At 46.5% G+C, this 20,279-nt stretch overlaps 1 protein-coding gene across 1 annotated transcript in view; it reads right to left on the bottom strand.

The window, feature by feature from the left end:
• The window catches only part of rtn1a (reticulon 1a), a 246,876-nt gene that overhangs the window by 5,393 nt on the left and 221,204 nt on the right, over positions 1-20,279 (bottom strand). The window contains 6 exon segments of the mRNA XM_038775894.1: positions 526-584; positions 702-748; positions 6,888-6,957; positions 11,819-11,881; positions 11,883-11,958; positions 16,601-16,808. Of these exon segments, the coding sequence (XP_038631822.1) occupies positions 526-584; positions 702-748; positions 6,888-6,957; positions 11,819-11,881; positions 11,883-11,958; positions 16,601-16,808 (523 nt within the window).

The following is a 20,279-nucleotide window of genomic DNA, read 5'->3' as shown; positions in this document are numbered from 1 at the left end:
GATGAGGGAAGTTGAGCAGGATGAGGTGGGGGGAGAGTGCACTACATTCACAGTCATACACAATGTCACATAAGAATTTGATAAGGGCCCTTTCAGGCCTATGGCAGGGCGGAAGCCTGATTGGATACATGGGGTTGTGGGAACAACGTTGCGCAAATTTGGGAGGCGTCAACACTTTCGAGAACCTTTGAGGAAAGGGAGGTTGGAAAAGTGAAGGTATTGCAGGGACAGAGGAGTCAAGGTTGGATTTTGAGAGTTTGAATGTGACGACAGCAGTTTTTAAAGAGAAGGAATGGTACCTGTGGAGAGGGAACCATTTACAACATCAGCTAGCACGGGGACTAAAGTAAAGTGCATTCGAGGTTATTGTCACCTCAGCTGCAATTGTAGTTCAGTCTCCATTCACCTTTTAGATGAACACAAACCCAAGGAAAAGGGCTAATTTGGCTATAATGTTTCCCCAGTTTCACAAATGCATCATCTACTCTTCATACTTTGTACATATAGCTCCAATGTCAAACTTACTTTGCCACCACAGAATTAACATGGGTCCTCACCAGTCCCAAATACTGGTCGATTTGTGCCTGGAAATAACCATAAAACCCAGGTTATTGAAATAAATATACTCATTATTATACAACACTAATATTTACATTTCTTTAGTTTTTTTCCAAGTACCTGAAAATAAATAAAATATTTACCTGGTATTTCTCATATACGACAGGCAAGGTAAACATAGACACGACCGCTGGAAAGGAGAGTCAAACATATTATTTGTTACACCGACAACATCTTACACAATTCCTCTTAGAGAATGTACAGCATCAAATGTTTAGCCAAAATATGGAGTTAAGGAAAAAGATTCAGAGAGAAGATTTGACATATATTTTATCTTTAATGTACCGAAAGGCGTGAAGAGGTCAGGGTAAGGAGGACATTTAAACTGTATATTACAGAACTGAATAACGAGAGGCAAATCTCAAGTCAGGCCATTGATTATATTGCTTCCCCCGCCACCCGTCACCCACTGGAAAAGATTCTCTTCAGCAGCAGCTAATCATATCTCAGTTAATTCTTTTCAAAACAGTAGGGAAAATATCTCATTTGATCTCAATAGGAGGAGAGGGGAAGGTGGACATAAAGGATGGTGTGATGTCTCTGCTTGATGGGACAGACACTCCAGGATTACATAGGGAGAATGATCATCAAGGTGCTGCAAAGCTGTTCTTGACTACTGAAGTGCAGCCCTGGGGGGATCAGTTTGAGAGTCCAGAGGCTGAATCCACTCAGCCACCCCGAGTTGACAAAGGAGGTAGAGGACCAGAGGAAAAATTGGGAATTAGGGTTTTGGGCCCAACGTATTCCATCTCAGAGCAATCAGCGGCTACTCGCCCGGCAGAGGAAGAGAGCCAGTTAGGGTCATTTGGGCATGTTTCTGACACCACCAGAAGCTTCCTCACAGCGAACTGGTTACCTGATAAAGCTGGAGCTCCGCAGGTACCTCCCAGCAGCAGGCCTTTGACCATTGGCCCTCTTCTTAATCACCCCAGAATGGAGACACTGGGACAAGAAGGCAACAGCCAAGGCCACAAGCCCTCCCGTGGAGGGATTCCTCCTCCATTCCGATGGCCTTACAGCTCTGTTCCTGTTTTAATTTCCCATTTTTAGAATGCTACAGAGATGTTTCCATCCTGAATGTACTCAATGACTAGGGTCATTGGGTAGAGAATTCCAAAGGTTCACAACACTTTGAGTGAAAAAGAAAAAAAAAGGGGAAAAAAAACGAAAACAATAAAAGCACCTTTCACAATCACTGGATACCAGTGCACTTTACAGCCAATTCAGTACTTTTTTTAAAAAGTGTAATCACTGTTTTGATGTAGGAAATGTGGCAGCCAATTTGCACACAGCAAACTCCCATGCACAGAAATGTGATAATGACCAGTTAAGCTGTTTTGATGAATGTTGATCGTGGGATAGATACTGGCCAAGACTCAGGAATAGCTAGATCCCTTTTCTTCTCCAAAATAGCACCACGGGATCCTTTAACATCCGTCTGAGAGAGTAAACAGCACCGAGGTTCCACATCTCACCTGAAAGATGGCAGGTCTGACAATGCAGCACTTGCTTAGCACTGCACTGGAGTGTCAGCCTAGATTGTCTGGAGTGGGACTTAAACCCAGAGCCCACTGACTCACAGGAAAGATTACTACCAATTGGCCTACGGTGGAGTGTAGAAACTCCTCACCTCAGTTTTAAATGATCCGTCCCTTATTCTGAAACTGTACCTCTTAGTTCTAGATTCCCCAGCCAGGAGAACATCCTCCCAGAATGAATCTGTCAAGCCCGTAAGAATTTATTGTTTCATTAGATCATGATGTGGAGATGCCGGCGTTGGACTGGGGTGAGCACAGTAAGAAGTCTTACAACACCAGGTTAAAGTCCAACAGGTTTGTTTCAGATCACTAGCTTTTGAGCACGGCTCCTTCCTCAGGTGAATGAAGAGGTAGGTCCCAGAACATATATATAGACAAAGTCAAAGATGCAAGACGATGCTTTGAATGCGAGCATTTGCAGGTAATTAAATCTTTACAGATGCAGAGATAGGGGTAACCCCAGGTTAAAGAGGTGTGAATTGTCTCAAGCCAGGACAGTTGATAGGATTTTGCAAGCCCAGGCCAGATGGTGGGGGATCAATGTAATGCAACATGAATCCAAGGTCCTGGTTGAGGCCGTACTCATGTGTGCAGAACTTGGCTATAAATTTCAGCTCGGCAATTTTGCGTTGTTGCGCGTCCTGAAGGCCGCCTTGGAGAACGCTTACCCGGAGATCAGAGGCTGAATGCCCTTGACTGTTGAAGTGTTCCCCGACTGGAAGGGAACATTCTTGCTTGACGATTGTCGCGCGATGTCCGTTCATCCGTTGTCGCAGCGTCTGCATGGTCTCGCCAATGTACACGCTTCGGGACATCCTTTCCTGCAGCGTGTGAAGTAGACAACATTGGCCGAGTCGCATGAGTATGTACCGCGAACCTGGAGGGTAGTATTCTCACATGTAATGGTGGCACCCATGTTGATGATCTGGCACGTCTTGCAGAGATTCCCATGGCAGGGTTACACACGGATAACATCACGATGCTCCACTTCTCCAGCCTCAGCCCTAAACACATTAAAGAAGCCATCACCTATGGACAAGCCCTCCGTATATACAGGATCTGCTCAGACGAGGAGGAGGGTAACAGACATATACAGACGCTGAAAGAGGCCCTTGTATGAACGGGATATGGCGCTCGACTCATCATCAATCAATAGTTCCAACGCGCCACAGCAAAAAACCACACCGACCTCCTCAGAAGACAAACACGGGACACAACCGACAGAGTACCCTTCGTCGTCCAGTACCTCCCCAGAGCGGAGAAACTACGACATCTTCTTCGCAGCCTTCAACACGTCATCGATGAAGATGAACATCTTTCCAAGGTCATCCCCATTACTTGCCTTCAAACAACCGCACAACCTCAAACAGACCATTGTTTACAGCAAACTACACAGCCTTCAGAACAGCGACCACGACACCACACAACCCTGCCATGGCAATCTCTGCAAGACGCGGTACATACCTCATACGCTGCAGGGAAGGATGTCCCAATACGTGGTACATTGGCGAGACCATGCAGACACTGCGACAATAATTGCCAGGCAGGAATGCTCCCTTCCAGTCGGGGAACACTTCAGCAGTCAAGGGCAATCAACCTCTGATCTCCGGGTAAGCGTTCTCCAAGGCGGCCTTCAAAATCGCCGAGCAGAAACTTATAGCCAAGTTCCGCACACATGAGTACGGCCTCAACCGGGACTTTGGATTCATGTCGCATTACATTCATCCCCCACCATCTGGCCTGGGCTTGTGAAATCCTACCAACTGTCCTGGCTTGAGACAATTCACATCTCTTTAACCGGGGGTTACCCCTATCTCTGGATCTGTAAAGACTTAAGTACCTGCAAATGCTCGTATTCAAAGCATTGTCTTGCATCTTTGACTTTGTCTATATAAATGTTGCTGGAACCTACCTCTTCATTCACCTGAGGAAGGAGCAGTGCTCCGAAAGCTTGTGATTTGAAACAAACCTGTTGGGCTTTAACCTGGTGTTGTAAGACTTCTTACTGTGCTCATTAGATCATGTCACCTTCTAAACTCCAGAGAATACAAACCGAGTCTACTCAATCTCTCCTCATGAGACAATCCCCTCGTCTCAGGGATTAATCCAGTAAACCTTTTTCATACCTTCTCTAATATTCTTCACAAGGAGATGAACACGGACGTGGTCTCATCCTGCCCCCTGAAAAATTGCACCAAGACTTCTTTACTCATAGGACAGAATGTAATCAGTGTCATGCCCTTCCTGTTGGCGGAAATGGGCACCAGCTCCACTTTGTTGCAAGCGTGATTCATATGAAAATTGAAAGGCCGGCAGTGTGATCGTGGGACAAGTGCAATTACGTGATGGGGCAGGTTTCCATTGAAGGATTCCACCTTCAGCTGACAGTACAGGGGGTCCCAGTGGGCTATGAAAGTGCCAAGTGGACAAGTAGCGAGGCTCTGCATCAAGACCCCATCCTTCCTGTTTACCTCCTTTTTGGCAGCACTGTTGACGGGGGCAGAGGCCGATGTCCTAGCCTTGACTTCATTGGTGACACGGAGGCGCATGCTGTTGGACTGGAGGCTGGCAGCACTGCCGAAGGCTTCGGCATGGATCGGTGATTTGATGAAGTTTTTGCACCTCGAGAAGGTTAGATACATCGTAAGGGGGATTGATTCAGGGGTTCTAGTGTAGATGGTGACCATTTAAAATATACTTTAAAGAATTGGTCACTGCTAGATATTGGGGAGGGGGGGGGGGGGGAAGTTTACACATTGTTGAGGAATTTCAAAGGAAGTGGGCATCGGCTTTGGAGGGGAGCATGTCCACTTCTATGATAAAGTCCAGAGTGATGAGAGAATGTTCAAGGATTACAGACGCGAGGCAAATAGTGATGCTGGGAGAGTCAAGAATGAATAGGACAAAGCCAAAAGTGATAGGTGGGGGTCGTGGGTCATGGATTGCACTTTGAGGGTCTATCTCAGTGTACAGATCACATCCAAAAACTTGTAGATTCCAGTAAGAAATCTTACAAAGTGCAACCCATGACCATCAACATCCACCGATCACCGCTTTGATGAAGTTCCGTGTAACAGCCTGAAAAATGCCACATGTCACCAGTGGAGCCCTGGAAGCAGCCGGTGGCAAAAGGAGTTGATCATTATAGTCACTTTGAGAACCACAGGCATGGGTTTGCCACCAAATCCATGTGACTCCGGTCTTACTGCAGGAACCTGGAAAAATCTGGTGATTGCTTCCTGGATAGCCTCTGGAATTGCTTCTTGGACATCTGGAGGTAGTTTGCCCATGTCCCAAAGACTGACTGATGAGCTAATGACCTTCTTCTCCGATGCTTTTCCTGGATGGCTGCCTCCTGATTATCCTGACCCATTGGTGCTGCCAGTTGCTGGCTTTCCAGTCTCAGCTCTTGATCAGTGAGAGCCTCCTTCCTTGCATCCCCTCCTCCTACTCCCGAGATGGTAGGAACATTGGGTGTATGATGCTCAGATTTTTCACCAAATTAATTTTGTGAAAAGGCAGACAATGGTGTGGGAACCTGTGTGTCCAGGTCTTTCATCCATACCACTGCTGATGCAGTGAAACCTTCCACTCCACACGTTTTCCACACCCAAAACTCTATCCACCCAGCACTGGCCTCCTCCCAATCCTGGCATCTACATGTTTTTGGATGTGGTCCGTACGCTGTGAGAGAGACCCTCAAAGTGCAACCCATGGCCTTCAACCTCCACCTATCATTTCAGCTTTGTCCTATTCACTCTTGACCCTCTCAACATTACTTTGTGCCTCCCGTCTGTAACCCTTGAACATTCCCCCATCACTCTGGACTTTATCATGGAAGTGGACATGCTCCCCTCCAAAGCCTACCCCCACCCTCTTTGAAATTCCTCTAATGATCCTAGAGTGTCCCCACATTATCCCTAGAGTTTCTGTTAGATCCCATGACTCACACTATTTGAGATCTTTGACTATCCGTATCTCAGACTGGCCTTAACTCCCCACACTGAATCAAATCCCCCGCGATGAATGTGAACATTTTCTCTGTCGGCAGTTCTCAACAGTCTGAGTTTGAACCAAAAGATCCGACTTTGGACAATACTGACCATATCCTTTAATCTTCGCTGATTTCTCCCACCAAACAGCCCTTCGCCATCACCCTATCTCCAAGGCACCCATGAGGCACATGTTCGGAGAGTGTATTAAATCTCATCCACTTTGATTTCAATTGTGCTCAGGGCTTTCTTGACATAGTATAGAATAAGGACCAATGAAGTAAGGAACAATGGTCAAAATAGTGTTGAGTTCAATGTTGGCAAAGAAGGGCATTTGCCTAAGGCTTTCAGTAAACATGCTGTCCGCAAGGATTGGACACTTTGTTTAAAGGTCTTATCAATAAGACCTGAATGCAAGTCTCTTCTTACCTGCAAAAGTGGTTCAGTCCTCTTTGTTTTGCTTTTCTCTTGGCTCGAGGTGGGTAGATTGATGTCTACCCAATGTTTCAATCCCCATTACCATTCTGTTCCTGAAAAATGTACCTCTAATTTAAGGAGCTGCTGGTAAGCAGCGACAGCAGTCGAACCTTTCTGAGAATATCAATTTGAAACATCTAGGCCTATATGAGCTGGACGAAGTGTAGGGTGACACATATATGCATTGCTATTTTGCTCGTAAGCCTAGAAAATACACAGCAGTGTCAATTAATTTTTGTGTTGTATGTTAGAACATAATTACCCATAATCATCAAGGTCAAGCCATTGAAGATAGCTCCGACATAGGTCAGCAACCACATCAGCACTGCAAACTGAAAAACAGACCAGTTAAACATGAACTTCACGCTGGACAACTATAAATCATTTTGCAGATAGAAGCCCATGATCTGATACAATAAAATAGTAAACCTCTCTGCTAAGTTAACTTTGCTGCATTTAAAACAGGTAAACAATCTAAATCGCATCCAAACATCAAAAATCTGTAGTAACAAGGGAAAGATTCTACACACACTTAACAGTAAACTCATTTCATTCATTGAAAATTACAGAATTAAATTATTTTTCTTGATTATCAAGGGGCAGGTCTCAGATGGCTGGACAGTTGGTTCACGTCGCAGAGTGAGGCCAGCAGCGCAGGTTCAATTCCCCTACTGGCTGAGGTTATTCATAAAGGCCCCATCTTCTCAACCTTTCCCCTCGCCTGAGATGTGAGATCCTCAGGTTAAATCCTCCAAGGGGAAAGCACCTTATGATCAGCTGGGACTATGGCAACTTTACCTTTTTTTTACCTTCAGGAAGAGATTTGCCAATATTCTATTATGTTTCATAAAACTGAAGGATGCAGCATTGCTACTTTTGCACAATGACATTTCAATGAAAACGATGCACAACGTGGCTTCCTCTGTAGATTGAGAAAACAAATCGTCAAACACTTTCCTCAAAGTCTGCGAAACTATCCATTTTTTAGGATCTTCTGGGAAATGACGGATACCTCCAATTTCTTTTCTCCTCTATCTACCACCTCCTTAAATCTCTCCTCCATGTCCCCCATCCTCACCTAACACCCAGGATGAAGCACTCATGAAAGATTTGATAGCAAGATGGAAATATCAGCAGTTTAACTGACTTGGCACGTTATCCCCATTCCTCTTGTACACCATTCAAATTTTCTCATCAAGCTCCTGCCACCCTGGTCGTGGATGCTTACCTTCCTCTATTTTCCCATCTCGGTCCACTCATCCAGTAGATTCACTTCCTGTTCCTTTGACCCCATTCCTATTAAAATGTTGTTCACCAAACTTCTTTCCCTGATCTCCATGCTGGCTGACATTACAAATAGCTCCCTCTCCTTATGCATTGTTTCCCTTTCAAAACTACTATCCTTATCCCTTTCTCTTTCAAAACTACTATCCTTATCCCTTCCCCCCAAAAACACCCTTGATCTCTTTGTCCTTACAAACCACAGTTCCATATCCAACCTTTCCAAACGCCCTTGAAATAATTCCTACCCAAACTTCTCCCAGCTTGAATCTCTCCAATCATCCGACAGACTTGACTTCTGACCCTCTCACAGCACTGAATCAGCCTTAACCAAAGTCACAACCAACCATATCTGTAACCATGATATATTATCCTTCCTTATCCTTCTTGGCCATGTTGCAGCTTTTGAGATGATCTTCCATCAATGCCACTCCTTCATAGCCCAGCACAGGAACTGCCCTCACATGGGGATATCCTAATGGACCTTAATCAGAGCACCTCCAAGAATGGATTATCTTCCAGCACTCACATCACTTTCTCAGCTCTACTTTCTTTATCACTTCCTTCACTGCCTTGTGTTGTCACACTGCTTGCCTGATATCTGGTCTAAGAAGGGCTGCAATATTCTCCATCATGTGGTAGAACTAACCAATCATCTTTAGCCACAGTCACAAATATTGTAGCCCTGCCACCAACTCTATTACCCTCTTCAGCTTTATTGGCTGGTAAAACCAGCTCATTGCCCAAGCACATCATTTAGACCCGAGGACAGCTTCCAAAACCTCACTCTTACAAAGAATATCTAATTTCACCTCCATAACTTGCCTGCCTCCATCCCTATCGCAACTCCACTGCCTTTGAAACTCTCATTCATGTATTGTGACCGTTAGACTTGACAACGCTATTTTTCTCCTTGCCAGCCACACACCCTCTATCCTTCCTAAACGTCAGCTCATCTAGGTCTCTACCGACTGGACACTATTTTGCATCATCCTGCTCACTCATCAACTCTTTGTCCTTGCTGGTACCCGGTCCTCCAAAGACCCCAAAATTTTAAGTTCTTGTCTGTTTTTAAATCCCTTTGTGGCCTCATCTCTCCCAAGCATACTGTAACCACCTCCAACCCTACACATCCCCATATCTGGTTCTCCTTTCTTCCATCTGACTCTTGCACATCCCCTCATTTTTGGCCCTTCTCATGCTTTCAGCTACCTAGGTCTAACATAGTTCTCAACTTAGACCCCTCTGTCCCGCTCTTTCATCCTTTAAGCTCCCTGTTGAAACCCTCTTCGTGGACCTGGCTATTGGTCAATCCTTCTTGTTTGCTCTTGTGTGCTTTAATTTTTTTTAAAAAGCTAAAGACAAGGATGGAATAGTTGGGCATTTCTAATGGGAATAAAATAAAAATGTATTCTCAGTGTAAACATTTTGATTGCTAAGCCATTAAGGGTAAGTAGATGATAGTAATTATTTCTTGAGGTACAATCAAGGAGGCCTTTGGCCTGAACCATAGAGGCTCCACTGAAATCAAGATGTCACAAGGATGTGTGAAATGCCCCAAACTGATAGTGCCTATCAAATAGTGCCAATCTGTCATTGTCAGGTCTTTGTGAATAAACATTGTGAAAGTAGTCAACATTGTTCAAGCAGATGATCTCTGACTCGCAGACAGCACTTCAACACAAGGCTTATTTTGCCAAAGAATTTTACAAGTACAGGAAGTCCCTGATTTACGTTGCCTCGTTATAAATCATTCTGTTTTAATGTTGGTCGTGTAACGGGACCAGTGTTCGGACTTAGTGTTGTGGGCTTTGTTTTAAAATTGTTTCGTGCCAGGTAGGGGCATGTGACCTGATCAGCGCCATTTTGGAGCTGTCCCTGCCACTTCCTTGCCCTCTGTCTCATCGCTAACGCTTCAGTTCGGTCCTTCTGCCGCTCCCTGATCCTCCCTCTTACTACCAATCCTCTGGTTCACTGCTCTTTAGTCCTCCCTCCCGCTGACAACCCTTCAGTTCATGGCAGACCCTCCGTCTTGCTGCTGAGGGTCTCTTCTGTCCCCTGACTCGCCCCCTCTCCAGCTTAACTGCAAATTGAAGCTGCTCCCTCTCGTTGTTCATCTCCAGAGCCCTCACAGTGAGAGTCCGGGAGAACACTGTAAGCAGTTCGGTGACAGAAAGGGTCCACTGCAACTGGAAGAGTCAGTGAGCAGCAGAGATTGGAAACCCTGGGAGGGGGCTCAACAGCATGAGGGAGTGTCAGGAGCTGTGAGCTGGAGGATGCATAACCTCCCACAGGAAATTGCTTCAAGCTGGTTTGTTGTTTGACGCAACTATAACCTTTCATTATCAGTTCTGATGAAAGGTCATTGGCCCGAAACATTGGGCAGAAATTCTCCAGTCCTGCGGTGATGGGTTGGGAGGTGATTACCCAAAAAACAGCGAGGTGCCACATGAGGACGATTTCCTGGCGCAGTCCCGGCACCGGGAAGTTACCAGGCAGTCAATTTAAATATTGAGGGACTCTACTCTGGTCGATTCTTCAGGCCCGCCACAATGAGGCGGCCATGGACAGGGAATGCCAACCCTTGCTCTCAGTGGGTTATCCAAACATGCCTGCCTGCATGGCCCCTCTGATACTTATTTTATTTACTTACTTGTGCACCCTCTCGATACCTGAACTGTCTCTGCCATGATCACATCTCCTGGAGAGGTTGCCGTGTATCCAGTCCTGCTTTAAACTGGATGGCAAGCCTGGAGGCGGCCAAATAGGGGGTTGCCTCTGGGAAAATTGCTGAGCAGGTCCCACTGCTGTCATGTGTCGGCTCAGGACCCCCATTTCATCCTGACATTGGAATCCCAGAGCCCATGGTAAAATCGTGCCCATTAATCCAGTTTCTCTCTCCACAGATGCGGTCCAATCTGCTGAGTATTTTCAGCACTTTCTGTCATTATTTCAGATTTCCAGCATCCGCAGTATTTTGCCTTTGCAACGCAACTCTGAACTTGCTTTGTATTTCTGTATCAAGTGTAATACTCACTGCCCATAAATAAGTCAACTAATGATCCGCTATGTAAAATGTCTGACACAACTGGTATTTGGCTTTTGAAGTGACATAAGACAGAATGGAATTCACAAGTGCCATCCTTAACATTGTTCCACAAGGACACACAACGCTAGGTAACTTTAAGGGTAAAGGGTATTTCTGTACATAAGCTTGTTTATGGAAGTGGTGATAATGAATACCAGCCCAGACCAAACTGGAACGTGTGCTGTAAATACTGCTCCTGTTTAAGAGACCGCAGCAAGAAAAAGGGAAACATGACAAATCTCAACATTTCAATTAAATTTGGATAGTAACTTGTGAGCCATCGGAACAGATAGGATACAGGAGCAGGAGTAGGCCATTCGGCCCCTTGAGCCTGCTCCACCAATCAACTCGATCAGAGCTGGTCCTCTGCCTCAGTGCCATTGTCCCCACACTATCCCCACATCACTTCATCTCTTTAATGTCTAGAAATCTAGCGAGACAGTGAGATTCATTCAAAAATTTGAACAGTACAAAAAAAGCTGTCTAAATTAAATGAAAAAGGAAAAGGAAATCGAGGTGTGCCCACTGATTGGGGAAGTAGAAGAAATATTTACTGTTCACTTCAGTGGCTAGAAGCAGAGAAACAGGATTATGCAGGACGTACAGCCTTTGGTGCATTCCTGACCTTCCCATTGAGAAGACAATCCAACAGGTTTAACAGGGGGGCACAAGGGGAATAGGTGTGGGAGTGACAAGCTAAGCCACTGCAGTATGGCAAAGTAAGGCTGTTTTATGCTTCTTAACAAACTAAAACCTAAAGAGAAAGATCAATAAATAGTCCTTCACATTTAAGCCATAAAATTAAATGACTTGGATGCTCTTACTTTCAGAGAATCCACGAGATCCAGCACCAGAAACAGTCTTCTCAGCTCTTTGACAGTACTGTTTTACATACACCAGCGCAGAATCGGCATACTTTTGAATCTGCTCTTCAGACAGAGTCGCGTCCATGTCCAAGTAAGCTCTGCCAATATAAAGAATTACAACTTAAACAGAGAAAGGACAGCAAACTTTGGGGTTTGCCAGAATACTCAATGGAATACAAGATATGTTTATACACATGTCCTCGTAATTCACCCCTTTAAATCTCAGTATAACTGACTCCATTTCGGCATTTATCAAAGCTGCATCGTCAGCTGACCATTTATATTGTAATGTATACTAAACCAATGTTTATACCAATGTCACAAATTATATAAAGATAAGGTAGCATAGCAAAACCTGTCAAATCAAAAATCTAAACATTTAATTTATATGGTTGTAAATTAAAGTAATTACAGTATATTGTTCCTTCTACTACCAACAGGAACAGTTCCTAGCGATTCAAGGGTAGCTAATGTAACCCCACAATTTAAAAAGGGAGGTGTGGAGAAAACAAGGAAATATAGACCAGTAAGCCCGAGGTCGGTAGCGGGGAATATTCTAGAATCCGTTATCAAAGATTTACTCGCAGGAGCACTTGGAAAACAGTGACAGGGTGGGTCAGAGTCAGCATGGATTAAAGAAAGGGAAATAATACTTGACAAATCTACTTGAATTCTTCGAGGATGTAACGAGTAGAGTTGACGAGGGGAGCCAGTGGATGTGGTTTATTTGGACTTTCAGAAGGCAAAGTCCCACATAAAGAGATGTGTGTAAACTTAAAGCACATGGGATGGGTCGGTGTGTTGAAATGGATAGAAAGCTGGTTGTTAGACAGTAAACGAAGAGTAGGAATAAATGGACCTTTTTCCAAATAGCAGGCAGTGACTAGTGGGGTACCGCAGGGATCGAAGCTGGGACTCCAGCTATTCATTATATGTATTAATGATTTAGATGAGAGAACTAACTGTAATATCTCCAAATTTGCACATGGCACAAAACTAGATGGGAAGGTGAGTTGTGAGGAGGATGCAGAGATCTTTCAGTGTGATTTGGACAAGTTGAGTGAGTGGGAAAATGAATGGCAGATGCGGTATAATTTGGATAAATGCAAGGTTATCCAATTTGGTAGCAAAAATGGGACGGCAGATTATTTTCTGCATGGCCATAAATTAGGAGAGGGGAATGTGCAATGAGACCTGACCTGGATGTCCTCATACACCAGTTGCTGAAGGTAAGCATGCAGGTGCAGCAGGCAGTAAAGAAGGCAAATATATTATATGTTGGCCTTCACACAAGAGAATTTGAGTGCAGGAGCAGGATGTCTTGCTGAAATTATACAGGGCCTTGGTGATGCCACACCTGGAATATTGTGTGCAGTTTTGGTCTCCTTATCTGAGGAAGGATGTTCTTACATCATTTTATTTTCTCCAGATGAACGCCACCTGAACCACACCAGACTGGTTCCCAAGGAAAAGGTTAAGGCAGCAATCTGATCTCGCAGGTTTCAGTGCCATGAACCCTACTGCCTGGCCACTGACTCCAACTCTCTCCCTTGCAACTTTCTGAGGCTGGTCCAGATTCTTCACAACCTTGGCACGGAGATGATCTTCCAATCTCATATCCATGCAATCACTAAGACCACCTTTATTCATCTCCATTACACTGCCCAACCTGAGCCCTGTCTTATCATGTGCTGGTAAAATCCTCACGCAGCTTGTAATCTTTAAGCTTGACTATTCTAATGCACACCTGGCCAACCTGCCATGTTCTGCCATCCGTAAAGTTGATACCATCCAAAGCCCTGCTGCCTGTATCCTTGTCCCGTTCACCTATCACCTCAGTGCTCACTCATCTATGTTGACTCCTGGTTAAACGATGCCTTAATTAGTAAAATTAACGTTCATGTTTTCAAATCTCTATATAGAGTTATCCCTCCTCGTAATCTCCACCAGTCCCATAACCCTTTGAGGTATCTGCACTCACCTAATTCTAGCCTCTTTAACAATCCTGATTTAATGGTACATCATTGGTAGCGTGGGCCTGAAGCTCTGGAATTCCCACTCTAAACCTCTCCAAAACACTTTTTGCCTTTACGACATTGCTTAAAAGCTATCTCTCTGACCAAGCTTTTGGTCATCTTCCTCAATATCTCTTTGAAATAAAAATAGTAAATGATGGACATAGCTCAGTGTGTCACAGAGCATCAGTGGAGAGAAGAACAGAGGGCAGGTAGTTATTGGGCTGGATTTACCACGCAACCCGCCGCGTGTTTTGTGGTGGCAGAGGCGATCACCCATTGGCAGCGGCGCCATCTTCTGGTCCCGCTATTGTCAACGGGCGTTCCCGCTGAATGCGCCCCTTGCCTCTGGGAATCCCACAGCAGGGGTGCACCGCCACCCGGACTGGAAGATCCCACTGGCGGTGAACAGCCAGAAAGTTCCAGCCAATGTTTCAGATCAATAATCGTTTACCAGAACCGAATGATGAAAGGTTATTGATCTGAAACCGGTTTCTCTCCCTACAGATGCTGCCTGACCTACTCGGTGTGATTCCAGCATTTTCTGTTTCTATTTCAGATTTTCAGCATCTGTAGTATTTTTTTTGTCCCCAATATCTCCTTGTGTGCCTGAGTGTCATAATATGTTTTATTATATAATAATAATAGTAATCGCATATTGTCACAAGTCGGCTTCAATTAAGTTACTGTGAGAAGCCCCTAGTCGCCACATTCCGGCGCTGCTGCCTTGTTCTGCATTCCAAGCCAGCTGTTTAGCCCACTGTGCTAAACCAGCCCATAAATTCCATGAATTTATTTCTTTTGTTTATACATATGCAGTGTTTGACACCTTTATAAACATTTACACCTCACCCAAGATTCAGAGTTCTGACAAACAATTTTCAGGGTGAAACCGATGGCTATAAATTGAAAATCTCACCCAATGTATTCACATAGGGAATGGCAAATCCTCTCTTATTGCGGCATTTTCCAAAGATTGGGCACAATTTACCCCATTGCCTGTTGTCTCATAAATGTTGGCCGTGGCTGACTCCTTAAGACACAGCTGAGCAACAAGAATAACCTGGAATGTTCGTTCCAAAATTAAATTTATAGGTGATTGTCCGGCACGGTGGTGCAGAGGTTAGCACTGCTGCCTCACGGTTCCAAGGACCTGGGTTCGATCCCAGCTCCGGGTCAATGACCGTGCAGAGTTTGCACATCCTCCCTGTGTCCGCATGGGTCTCACCCCACACAGTCCAAAGATGTGCAGGGTAGCAGGATTGGTGACGCTAAATTGCCCCTTTAATTGGAAAATTTTAAAAAAATTATAGGTGTTTAGTAATGAGGAAGAAAGCTTTGCACGGCAGGACGATACCAATGTACTGATTGGGTGGGCAGAAAAGTGACGAATGGAAAATCCAGAGATGTTTGAGGTAATGTTTTTGGGAGGTCAAACAAGGCAAAGTAGAATAAATGGTAGGATCCTGTAAAGATCTCCGAACATAGCAGGACAGTTACATAAACTAATCTCAAAGGCATATGTGGTTTACTTCCCTTTGGTAGCCAAGGCTGAGATTATAAGAGCAAGGGTGTAATGCTGGAACTGTACAATACATTTCTTAGGCCACAGCTAGAATAAGGAATATAGTTCTGGGACGAGATTTTCCGACCCCCCGCCGTGTCGGAGAATCGCCGGGAAAGAGGGGGGGGGGGGCGGTGTGAATCCCGCCCCCACCGGCTGCCGAATTCTCCGGCGCCAGGGATTTGGTAGGGGCGGGAATCACGGCACGCGGGGCGGAGGCCATTGGCAGTAGCCCCCCTGACGATTCTCCAGCCCGCGATGGGCCGAGTGGCCGCCCGTTTTTGGCGGGTCCCGCCGGCGAATGTTACGACAGGTATTTACCGGTGGGACCTGGCTCCGCCGGCAGCCTCCGGGGTCCTCGGGGGGGGTGCGGGGGGGATCTAGCCCCAGGGGGAGCCCCCATGGTGGCCTGGCCCGTGATCGGAGCTCACCGATCCGCAGGCGGGCCTTTGCCGTGGGGCCCTCTATTCCTCCGCGCCGATCGGTGTAACGGTCCGCGATGTCCACCGCGGAGATGAACCCCCCCTGCGCATGCGCTGGGATGACGCCAGCACACGCTGGCGCTCCCGCACATGCGCCAACACGCGCCGGCCGGTGGAGGCCTTCGGCGCCGGTTGGCGTGGCACCAAGCCCTCCTGCGCCGGCGCAGCGCAAACCACTCTGCCGCCAGCCTAGCCCTTGAAGGTGTGGAGGATTCCGCACCTTCGGGGCGGCCCGACGTCGGAGTGGTTCACGCCACTCCTTCGCGCCGGAGTTGCCTGCCCTGCCGGTTTTGCAAAGAATCCCGCCCCTGGCCTCTGCATTACAGGATGGAGTGCAGCGTTCAGGAGAGAGAGGAGAGGGTCACGTTCGGGTAAAACACATTAACTGGTCAGCATTCAAGTTTTTTGTAAGGTATCACTCATGAAAAATTGCTGCTGTGTTTCATTAGCCAGCAGTTGCTGTCCTGTGGAAATTAATTACATTGTGCAAAACTCTTTTATGCTAAAGACATTACAGATAGGCAACTACAGTTTTATTATGACTATCCTTATGTCATTATCCAGATAAGTTTCAGAGCTAAAATTTGTGAATGACGAAGGGATGTTCTCAATTGACAGAACAAAAGAATGACAGATTACGGCATTATTGAGGGAAGAAAAGAAGGGGCTGTGCACTTACTTAAAAGGATGCCCTTCATCGGTCTTCTGCACAGCCTGCAACACTGATTTATAAATTCTGAAGCTGATTGTAGCTGAGAGTGCAGCGAGTGCCAGGTAGGCTATGACACTCACAACGCTGAATTGGGTCAGTGAAAAGAGCAGGAGAAGCACACTTCCAAAGACGATCCCTGTCTGCTTGATGTCATGCCAGTACAGAAGATCAATAACTGTGGAGGAAGGAAGAGAGAATAAGATAAACCTGCTTCAAAGTCAATTATTGTGAATGATAATGAGTGAACCTGGAACATAAAACAAAATGGGGGTGAGCATTGTCAAGTCTTCTGCATGCCCCTTTGACCCGATTTATGTATCCTCTTCTCCTCGTTCCCATTCCAAGCAGTAGGTGTATGAAGAAAAGGCCACAAAAGAAAATACAGCATTTTACTGTTTGCACTACAGATTATACCTGTGAAAGCAACAAGGAGCTTACATTTGAAATAAAAAATTATCTGGAAATTTGATTTCTTGTTACACAATTGAAATGTTTAGAGATGAGAAGCCTTTAAATGCTCATTACGAATGTGAATTATAGAGCGGGATTTACCACACTACCCGGCGGCCAGCCATTGGCCAGTGTTGGGATCGAACGGCCATCCGGCATCCACCAGTCTCGCTGAGGAGACCCCGGCTGGGTGCCGTTCAGCACTGGTCCCCACAAACGGGTCAGTGCAGGAAATGCGGCTAACTGTGGCCTTGGTGATGCATTCCCCGCCGGGGCACGAAAACAAGACGGAATGTTGCTAGGCAGCGGGGTGTTCCCTGGCGCTACAAGCCCCGGGAACAACCCCATTAATCCAACCCAGAATGGCACTCTGTTGTATTTTGGTTAGATCGTGCCTGAAGGCATTACAACTGATCTACACCTTATTTCTTTGTTAACGCTATAGGCATGTTTTCCAAGAAAAAGGGTGGAAAATGCAAGAAGGTCAAGTGGATTAATCAGGCACTGATCATTGGGCATAATCCTCCCAACAAATGACTGTAATTTTGGGTGAGAAAATAGGTGCAAATTGTATCGGCTGTTTGTGCACGATCCCCATTGCGAACGTCATTTTTAGGGGGGGGGCGTAATTTTCACCAGCCCAAACTTGCCGGCAAGCCCAGCTTTACGGAGGCCAAGGCCCCGCTCCCAAAGTGACAGTAAAAGCCCTCTCCCCACCCAATATCACTGGTATCAAACCTTCAGTGACCCCCCCCTCCACTCCACCAACCATCCTCGCTGGCATCAACTCCCTCACCCCTCCACCCCCATCCCCAAGAATAGCTGGTGTCTTCCTTCAGACCCATCCCTTGATGCTGACATCGGGCCCCACCCCCATCACAGATACCAGCGGCCCCGCTCCCTCCCCAGGTGAGCGGCGCCCCACTATGGGGTCATCAAATTCTTCCCCCCTTCATACCCGCACCCTCTTTCAGACCCTGCCTCCTTTCAGGCACTATCGGTAGTGTCTACCTGGTACTGCCCCAGCACCCTGGCAATGCCAGGTGCCACATTGGTACTGCCAGGATACTAGGGTAATGCCACGGCACTGACCTGCTTTGACCCGACCACCCAGAGGGCTCCAATGACCTCAGAGCCCCTGGCGAGTCATCACGAACGATCTCCAGTGGTGGAGACCAGTAGTGATTCCCGGTGGCTTCACATTGCTCAGGAGGGGGATGAAAAATACCGGGACCTGGGAGAATCAGCTTCAAACTGTCCTTGCATATTTAAAGGGTTATTTAAATATGCTAATCAGGTTTGTGCTCAGTGAGGGTGTGAACCAGATCGCATCAGCTGCAGCGGTCCGGGAGCTTCACGCACCTTTCGCCGGCCGGCGTGAACCCCATTCAGTTCTCCCGCTATTCTCCCGATATAGCAGGCATTGTGCCAGGCACAAATCGGCCGGAGCAGGCATTGTGCCGGGCACCAATCGGCCGGAGCAGGCATCGTGCCGGGCACCAATCGGCCGGAGCAGACATTGTGCCGGGCACCAATCGGCTGGAGCAGGCATTGTGCCAGGTACCAATCGGCCAGAGCAGGCATTGTGCCGGGCACCAATCGGACGGAGCAAGCATTGTGCCGGGCACCAATCGGCCAGAGCAGGCATTGTGCCGGGCACCAATCGGACGGAGCAAGCATTGTGCCGGGCACCAATCGGCCGGAGCAGGCATTGTGCCGGGCACCAATCGGCCAGAGCAGGCATTGTGCCGGGCACCAATCGGACGGAGCAAGCATTGTGCCGGGCACCAATCGGCCGGAGCAGGCACTGTGCCGGGCACCAATCGGCCGGAGCAGGCACTGTGCCGGGCACCAATCGGCCGGAGCAGGCATTGTGCCGGGCACCAATCGGCCGGAGCAGGCATTGTGCCGGGTACCAATCGGCTGGAGCAAGCATTGTGCCAGGTACCAATCGGCTGGAGCAGGCAATGTGCCGGGTACCAATCGGCTGGAGCAAGCATTGTGCCAGGTACCAATCGGCTGGAGCAGGCATTGTGCCGGGTACCAATCGGCTGGAGCAGGCATTGTGCCAGGTACCAATCGGCCGGAGCAGGCATTGTGCCGGGTACCAATCGGCTGGAGCAGGCATTGTGCCAGGCACCAATCGGCCGGAGCAGGCATTGTGCCGGGCACCAATCGGCCGGAGAATCGGCCCCATTATCTGTATTTGCTGCTGCAACTGATAATTGATCATATATTCACCCGGTGGAAAATCATAGCAATTACATACATTGCCAACCTTTTTAAGAGACATGAAATGGATGAAGACATGAGACATTTTGGGGAAGACGTGGATAACAAAATAATTGGTTCAATGAAATGAATCAAAAGAAAATTATTCTGAGAACTTAACTGCACCGTGTTATTGGATAAAATTTGTAAATGAGTCACTATCCATTTTACACTGAGCAATCAACTATTGGTAAAATATAATGCAGAGAGAAAATTAGGTTAATCAGTGTACTCTTGAGCTCAGAGGCTCATAATTAAAATTAATAGGCGGTGGAAAGGAAAGAACAAACATAATCGTAAAATGAGTATCAAATTGAATTCTGAGCCTTATAAATTGAACTAAATCAGTCTGTGGTAATTTAAAATGTTAACAAGTCAAAATATCTTTGCCTCATCGGCACCAAATGTACATATTGTGATAATGACGATTTGATAAAAGCATTTGTCACATTCCATTATAATGTTTTCCCTAAAATAAACTTTTGTAACCTTTCCTCATAACCAAGAGCATTTAAATTAGGTATCATTATGGCCACCCTGCTTTGCACTGTCTCCAGGGCATTGGTACCTTTATTATGTGTGTGCGAGAGAGAGAGAGAGAGAGAGAGAGAGAGAGAGAGAGGGAAAGGGAAATAAAAACACTTTCATTTGGATAGTGACTCTTGACCTCAGAACATTCCAAAGCCATTTAAGTACTTTTAAATATAATCATTGTTATGAAGTAGGAAACATGGCAGACAGTCTGGACAGAACAAGGTTCCAAAACAATGAGATAGTTACCAGCTCATGGGCTGGATTCTCCAGGAATCCACGTTCCTGACCAAATTGGGGGTGGCGCCGCTTTCACGATGCTCTGTCCCCCCCCAAAGTGGCGTACTCCTAGCCATGTATCGACGGCCTCAGGACATTGCCTGAGGCCGGCCCT

This window comes from Scyliorhinus canicula, chromosome 2 (assembly GCF_902713615.1).
Source record: "Scyliorhinus canicula chromosome 2, sScyCan1.1, whole genome shotgun sequence".
NCBI lineage: Eukaryota > Metazoa > Chordata > Chondrichthyes > Carcharhiniformes > Scyliorhinidae > Scyliorhinus > Scyliorhinus canicula.
This window is presented reverse-complemented; position numbering and strand designations above follow the sequence as displayed.